The sequence below is a fragment of the Salvia splendens genome, chromosome 7 (genome assembly GCF_004379255.2).
Source record: "Salvia splendens isolate huo1 chromosome 7, SspV2, whole genome shotgun sequence".
NCBI classification, from domain to species: Eukaryota; Viridiplantae; Streptophyta; class Magnoliopsida; order Lamiales; family Lamiaceae; genus Salvia; species Salvia splendens.
The window spans coordinates 7,493,229-7,501,960 of NC_056038.1; the positions used below are offsets into that span (position 1 = coordinate 7,493,229).

Sequence of the window (8,732 nt, forward strand, 5' to 3'; positions counted from 1 at the left end):
TTTGAAAAGGGGTTTTAGTGAGAAATCGGGCCACTGTAGTTATTGTGAATAAACACACGCTGTAATATGTACTCCAAAGTGTTTGGTTGTGTTTTCTTGATGGGTTTTTATGTAGCCATAATTGTGAATTTAATTCTTTTATAAGAATGAAAAAAACTAGCTACAAATGCGCAGTTGTTCATAATGGTGTCAGTTATTCTTGTTTGAGTTAATTGAAAGGTAGCTAAGGAGAGGTTTTGTATAAGTCGGAATGGATAATTGGTGAGGTGATATCTGGGGTTGGTTTAAGATACTCCCTCCATGCCAAGATAAACGACTCGCTTCTTTTTCGCACTCATTTTGGAAAGATAATATAAAATAATTGAAGTGGAAAAAAAGTAAAGTGAGAGTAAGAATTATGTAGAGAAGACTCCCCTCTACATAATTCTCTCTCTTACTTTACTCTCTCTCCACTCTAACTATTTTATATCATTTTTTCAAAACGAGGGCAAAAAAGAAGCGAGTCGCTTATCTTGGGACGGAGGGAGTATTAATTATTGGCTTACGAAATTCGTTCATGCTTTGGATTGTTTGATGGATGAGTCAGAAAAGATCAATGTCTAGTTCATTAACGCAGGGGTGGGCATTTGTTGAAGGCTTTATTTTTGGACTTTTATATTCTTCTAGTTTGGTGTGCAGTGTAATAATGTAACTAACTAGTCACAACTTGGTGTTTTGGAATTGGCAATAAGTACTTGTTTTAGATGTTGGAATGAAGTTGGAAAATCATGACAAAATGAGTTTGCTTTCTAGCACCAAGAGATTTCTGCCTTTGGAATTTGGAAACATAGGTATTTGACTGGTCTCTGGTATTGGCTGAGTTTGGAGATAAGATGAAGTTGCTAATGAAGAAGTTGATACACTACACCACACCTGTGTCTTAAATCCTAGTAAATGATGCTGAATCTAATTGTGTTCTTTCTGTTCACTGCAAATTTGGGTGATTGCTTATAATTCAATTCTCATTGAATCAGACCATCTACTACTGCTGAATATGGTTTATGTCATCCATTTTTCCACACAGTATTTGTTAGGATTTCCTTTTATCTTCATCCTTTTGCCATGGTTTCATCTCTTTCTTTTGTCCTTCTTTCTGTATGTATGTGCTAACAAGTCACATTTGTTAAATGCATTAATGTTATTAGTAAAACATTTTTGCTTACTATTGTAAACTTGGTGGTGTAAGTTTATTGATGGTTATTATATTGTTAACAAGAGTTTTTTTATCACCTTTCTTCTTCCTGAGAGCCCACCGGCCGGTAGAGCAGGCCATTTGTTTACTAAATTAGGTTAGGCCCATTCTCGGCCCAAACTTGATCTGTTAATGCTTATATGGTTATACATATAACTAATATAAGATCTTACAAATAACATTGTTATTATCCTAGTATTTTTATGGATGATTTGTAATTTAAAGATATTTAGAGTTTGTTGTTTAATGCTACTATAAGATTAAAATAATTTTATACCGTATCATATCATTATGATTGGTATCCTTTGATAAACTCTTCTATACCGTATCATTATGATAGCCTTTCAATTCGCATCCGTACTTATGACTTATTACATAGTAGTACTATTTGTTTGTTTGTTATCCTCCATTTACATCCTCTCTCTTCCTAATCATTTCATTTTCATCATATATTAACAAATATTAACCTCTTTACATTTGTAGAGATTGCCTCACAATATATATTATCCTTGATATATTAATTATTTTTACACATAATTCACCATTTTCTTTCACTGATAATGGAGTAATAACGATCACTAGCATTATCCACTCTCTAATCTCTTTTCTTAGAGTCGATGTCACATATTTTTCCACGATTTAAAGAACAAAATTTGTTAGTAAAAATCCAACTGTTCAATATATATTTCAACGGACATATCTATATCAATAACAGAAGACACATGGAGTGGAATCAAATGAAAGATTAATACTTTTTATCATTTACTTTAAAAAATAAAGAAATAAATCTGACGTGTTAGAGCATCCACATCCGTGCTCTTGCCAGCGAGCACGGATGTGCACCCGGCCCCACTTTTTCTGCTTGCTTTTAGGCAAGAGCACAACACTCACATCCGTGCTCTTCCGTAAGGACGAGCACAAGGGTCCCACCATTCTATTATTCAATTTAAATAAAAACATTTCCACAAAATTAAAATTCATTAAAAATACCCGAAATAATATTACAAATTACAATAAAACTAAAAATTACATAATTAAATTCCTAAAAAATAAAAATTACATAATTAAAATCCTAAAAAATGAAAATTACATAATTAAACAACTAAAAATTAAAAATTACATCCGGGGAAGACTAGTCATCATCCGGCAATACCTCCAACGTTCTTTGGAGACCCCGTATCATCGTCACATGCGATCGAAGTTGCTCGGGGTCATATTTGACCTATCGGCCAAATTGAGTTGGGCCAAAACCCCCCACAACGAGTTGGTGGGGGGTTGAGGTGGCACATAGGGAGCGGGAACGGGAGCGGATGGAGTCGCGGCGCGACGACGCTTGGCCGCCGCCTTCTTCCTTCCTTGCGGTCGGCGTTGGGAACCTCTCGGGCCGGCGTCAGGGCTACTCAAGTTAGCTCCGGCAAGTTGGCTAGCCACGTCTTCGGAGCCGGCGTCGGATAGGGATACCGACCTTGACCGTTTGGAGGAGCCGCTAGAGGAGGATGTTACGCATCCCCTATACTTCGGATGCGACCGCGTCTCCTGCCAAATGTTGAGGTACTTGAACGACTTGTAGTTCATGGATTGGTAGGTCGACAAGGCGGAACTGACGATGTCGACCTCGCTCCGACCGCTCTTCCTGGAGGTAATACCCCTGGAACTTTTGGATTTCTTCATTAACTCTGTATATGGCGTTGCGCACCATACTCTCGTTGCGCTCGATTATTCCAGCCGACCGGTTTTTATTGTACCGGCGACAGATGCTCCACCAATAATGATCGCCGGATTGGTTCGTGCCAACCTCCGGATCTTCGGAGATTGACTAGAACGCTTTGAACAATTGTTCCATCTCCGCCGGAGTGTACGGTGTGCGTACACCGCGAGTAGGAAGAGTCCGAGTTTGGGAGGGGCCACTCGACCTCGCTCTAGGCTCGGGTGTCCACCCGTATTGCCCTTCGGGGGCATCTTAGTCGTCGATCGGGTAAGGCCGGTAGCCATCCCGAACTTCCGAACCTTGGGTTTGAGGAGGGGCCGAATATTCGGTTTCCGGACTAGGAAACGGTTGTGAACCGAACCACTCGGGGTTCCAACCGTGGGAGGGGAGTGATCGTCGTGGCCGGACATTGTTATGTTGTTGGAGTGGAAGAAAGATTGAGAATTGAGAATGGAAATGAGAGAATGTAGATGAGAATTGTGTAGTGTGGTGTGAATTTTTGGGTGTAAAAGTGGGGGTATTTATAGATGAAAATGTGTATTTTTGGGGGGAAAATTTGAAAAATAATTAAAAGTGGGTAGAAAACGGATATAATTTTTTGGGAAGTGGGAAAATATTTTTTTTAATTTTTAATCGGATGTTAAGTTCAAAGTTCGTAGGAAAAAAATAATTTTTTAATAAGTTTCGTGATATTAGGCACCTATTTTCCATGAAAAAATAACTAAAGTGACTTATTAACTCAATTTTTTAATCTCCTTTTTTATATTGAGGTTTTAATGATTAATTTCATCACTAAATTCGATATAAATATAAATTTTTTGTTTAAGGGATTCACACTCCTCTTGAAAAGGTAATGAATTCACAATAGGTATTGAATACTCCGAAAAGAAATCAATTTCTCTCTGGTGGAATAAAATGGAAAAGAGCTAAAGAGCAAAGGAATGTTCTCTTCTCTTAAAAGGAACAACAGTATTTGTTAAAATGTTCTTTATTAAAATTAAGTGAAAATTCTCACTCGACTCCCTAGTTTAAATTTATTAATTCGATTTGATCCTTTTGGTATGAAATATGAACATAAGTTAATGACTCGACTCGTCTAATTACAGAAAGAGGCTATGGAACACCAAATCATAATTAGGCCCAATTAACTGCATCCGATCTATTTCAAACTATTTAAATACTGTAATTATTTATATACTTCACATGTAATTTCTAATTAACACATAAATTTTCACCACATCAACCTGATGAAACATAAATTTCAATGCTAAATAAATCAAGTTTTGCTAAGTCCTACTACCACTACTCAAACAATGATACAAATAAAAGAAAGGCCAAATTAAGGAGATGGTGAGGTCCGTGATCAAGAAAATCACCTCTTGCTGCTGCTGCTTTATCTTCATCTTCTTGGAACAGGTTTGTAGAGCACAACAGTGACAAATTTTGAACGAAAACGATGAGTGACCCCAAGTGCAACTACTGTGCGAGGATGTTCTCGATTCTCTATGTAAAGATGATTTAGTGTAACATTCTGTGGTGATGGGAGGGGTGCACAAGGATCACTCATCGTAGGTTGATTCAACAAAGTATGCTGCAGATGGGGAGGTAGGGATGGTGGTTCTCGCCCCTCGTCTTCATTTCCAGGGTAGACGTTGTTGTAACTTGCTTCGGGAGAGCTGGGGATATCAAATCCGGCTACACTCACTCGATCCTACAAAGCAGTGTCATTTTACGAGTGAGTTGATAGAAGGCACGCACACACAACTAATTGGAACGGGTTTTCTAGACTTACTTGGTCTTCACCATATTGGTGGTTCATTGTTTCTGGGACAAAGGAGCCTGAAAAAATATTGCAAAATTCCATCTGTTAGCAGTTCTGGAATTATTCAGCTGCAATAAGAATAGAGAGTTCTGCAATTACCAATTGTCGGAATAATGCTATAGACACTAAATTTTATCAAGCATCGAATTTGGCAAATTGAGCACCACTTCCACACCGCGTAATCAGATCTGATGAGAGAGTTTTAGAGAGTTTAACATGACGCCACAAAGATTGCTGGTGAATGCAACAAACTTTGATTAATGAGACATAAATTCACTAATACTAGTAGTACTTAAAATTACATCAATCATGTATAAAGAAGACCCCAGTGCATATATATTTTGGTAATAAACCAAAAGAAGATCTTGGTATAGGAGCCGGGATATGCCAACATATACACAGCCGAGAATCCAACAAAAACTGACATGCTGTGTTAGCTATATCGTGAGTTACAGTGAATATCATCCACCATACAAGGCGACTATCATTTTTGGTGCAGAGAGAAAAAATGCAAGTTGTAGAAGACAAGACAGAAAGAACACATCATAAGAAAGTATATGTTGGGGCCCACATCTCGTCCAGCTAAATCGTTCAGGTAAATCACTATCACCTTTAACTGATAACTTAGATGCAATTCAAAAATGCAGGATTGGAGAATCATGGAAGTCACGTTAATTTTCTTCTTTATGCGGATAAATTCACATAGTATGCAACTAATACAGATGATATTCGAATTCAACTAATTTTTTGGCATGGATTATAGATTTTCCTTGGTATTATAGTTATTCTTTTCACCTATAATAATCTCACAAAGAGTTTATCTGCTCCTTAAAGTTAAATGCAAGCACCATCATATGTATATATTCCAAATTAAGATTCTATTCAGAGGTTACCAAAAAGGATAAAGTGTACAATGACTATATGATAAAAGTGTCAAGGCATAGTGATATCCCATTTCTAAATTTGACAGAACAAATACATATGAAAATCTGTTGATACAAGACAGTATAATACCCTTTCATGTATAAGATATTATATAACTACGTCATGTACAAATAATTCATACATCGAAATGGGCCCACAGTGTTGTTACCCAAAACAGTTGACAAAAAGAATCTCCATAGACCATTCATTACATTCTGAGTGTTCAGGAGTAGACCTTGACTAGAGATTTGAGAAAAGATAATTCTCACTCATTATAATCTAATTTAAGTAAATAAAACACTCTTTTGGAAAATAAAGATGTGCTACTAAATTCTGTATTCAGCAACGAGTAATTCTTCTTGACCTCTTGCAGTTAGTTATCACCCTTCCGTACTTAGATGAAAAATGGAAGGTTAAGCTCTTCCAAAATAGAGCAGATAAAAGATCGTAATCTTTTCTAAACTAAAGGGAGAGGTGAATATTTTGCTTACTTCTTTCCAACCTGAGAACACTAGTCACTACAGCCAATAAAGAGGATAAAATATCGCAAATGGACTTATGACCTCGAAGCCTACTTCACATGGAGTTTCAATATCTGGAGCTGCAAAAGTAGAGATCTAACAAATTTGTTTTCAGCAAACTAACTACAGCCCTTGGCCCTATGTATAGGAGGGACGGGTGAGGAGCTCGCAACAGCAAAATTACAAATATCTCGGTGAGCTCATACTCATGAGTCATGAGTGAGCAGAAGAAAACAAATATGAAGCTTTATCTCCACTTCTGCACATTTCTAATGCAGCTAGAAAGCATGGAACAACATTTAAATCAATTTAGATTACTTGGTTTCCCTGCAGACACATGACAATGCATATACACTGTATTCATTGAACATGGTTTACTTCTTAAGATCTAGTTACTGGCATAATACTGTTATGAACCAGTATTCATACTCATTACAGCATCCGTATATTGCAATAAAATTCTATGGCAATGCACATACACCATTCAAATATGAATAAAATCACTACGGTTCATACGTTCAGATCTAGTTACTGATATATACTACTTTTATGAACCGGTATACATATTATTTTGAGCATTTGATATATTTCAACTAGAATTGAAGGTAATAATTTTTCAACAGGATTTGCCTTCCATACATAAGACTGAAGACCAAGTATAAAAAGTCCTATCTTTTGATTTTCTCCAAGACTGATGGAACAGGGCATAGCTAAGTAGCAAATGTTAACCGAAAACTAACTTTGAACCTTCATGATCATCAAGCATCTAGCATACTACTAACGATGAAAGCATTGACAGGGCAAGTTCCATTCTCTAACAAAATTAATCCAGTGACATCATTAAACTAAAAGACTCATGAAAATTAAAAAAAAGGACAAATCTAAAGGCAGTATTGGCACATGTATCTTCCACTTGCTGCAGCAACAACTCGAACAATGACTTCAGATAAGCAAGACAAGCTAAAAATAATTCACCCTAGAAATTCAAGCCGGAAATTTTCAAATTAAATTTCAAAAACCCAAAAGTTCGTCTGAATAGAAAAATTATTACTATCATGCAATATTTCAAAAAATTGCCATCACATAATTCGACAAATTAGACACACACGGTAAAGAGGATATCCAATAAATCACGAAATTGATGATACGAGCAAGATAAAACTTTGAAAAGGAAGACAAAAATTCCAGAATTCAATTTAATCCCCGACCAAATTCCAACAAGAACTTGAACATCGAGTTTTTGTACCTGAATAATGGTACAGGTGAAAGAGTGGCAGAGAAAAATATACTTTAAAACCCAATAATTCATGACAAATTACGGAACGCGTAAAAGAAGATACACAAATTTATTTCTGAATTGCATAAGAAATAAGGTGAAAATGTTACTCTACCTTGTAGAATCCGCCGATAGATTCTCAAAAGAATCGTATCACTCTGCGTGTCTCTATGCGTGCGTGCGTGCGTGCGTGCGTGAGAGAGGGAGAGACGATTTACAATATTCTCATGAGTCATGACAAACAATTTTCATATTCGAATCATCTCATAAAAATAAGTAAATAAATACTAAATAATTAAAAAATGAGTTGGTCAGATTCTAGTAAAGTGAATGGGCTCAATAGAATTGAATGGAAAGGTGAATGATTCGGCCATATTGCTAGATCAGGCCCAATTTCATAGTTATGCCCAAAACATAACATAAATGACTACCTAAATAAGTTAAATAACTAATTTTAGTTAAATACTATTATAAAAAAATTGGTTCATAATTTTGAGTAATACAAGAACAAAAAGAAAAAGATAACAAATTCATTTTATTCTAAAATTGCATTGTATCACAAAAATGTAAATAGAAAAGTGGACCAAAGCTGTAGTATGGTGAAGACTAAAGTCCAAATTTTATCCTTTACATTTGTTTTAAAAAACTTTTTGGTCTTTTATAATAAGTTTGTTACCTTTAGACCCAACCAATATGTTTTTGTCCAAAGTTAACATTTTTCGTTAAATTTAACGGTCAAACATGATTTGACCAAATTATGACTTAATTATAAATATAATTAAAAAAATTAACATAACTAATTCAATATCAAAATTTATAAAATATTTTTAACCTATATGAAAATATATTAATATCATAAAATGTTTTAATACATATAATAAAAAATATTAAATTTATAAAATAATTATTTTACCTATAATAAAAATATAATTGAATTAAAATTTATATATTCACAAATTTAATTTTTATTATAGGTAAAAAACTATAGCTAAAATAATTTATAAATTTTAATGTAATTTAATTTTTATAAAATATTTTTTAGATTTAAAGTTAATCTTTATTATAGGTAAAAAAATATTTATAAATTTTAATATTAAATTAATTAGATTAATGACTAATTAAATTCATAACTAAGTCACTAGTTTGGTCACGTTTTTCCATTAAGTGTAACAGAAAAGGTTAACTTTAGACTAAAATATATTGTTTGAAAGATTTAAATTTTTTTTAGAGCAAATGTAAAAAGGATCAAA

The 8,732-nt window shown here is 34.6% G+C and overlaps 1 protein-coding gene across 2 annotated transcripts; it reads right to left on the bottom strand.

Annotated features, from left to right (window-relative positions):
* Positions 1-4,073: 4,073 nt before the first annotated feature.
* On the bottom strand, positions 4,074-7,732 carry LOC121811625 (SNF1-related protein kinase regulatory subunit beta-3-like). 2 transcript variants are annotated; one of them, XM_042212500.1, is made up of 3 exons: positions 7,598-7,707; positions 4,732-4,829; positions 4,074-4,650 (listed from the first exon to the last, which is right to left on the bottom strand). In XM_042212500.1, the coding sequence occupies exons 2-3, from the start codon at positions 4,801-4,803 to the stop codon at positions 4,339-4,341; spliced, it is 384 nt and encodes a 127-aa protein (XP_042068434.1). In that variant the 5' UTR covers positions 4,804-4,829; positions 7,598-7,707; the 3' UTR covers positions 4,074-4,338. The 2 variants fall into 2 exon arrangements, 1 of the variants encoding a protein (XP_042068434.1); XR_006052736.1 differs by lacking the exons at positions 4,074-4,650; positions 4,732-4,829 and adding an exon at positions 4,861-4,995 and having other exon boundaries at positions 7,598-7,732.
* Positions 7,733-8,732: the final 1,000 nt, after the last annotated feature.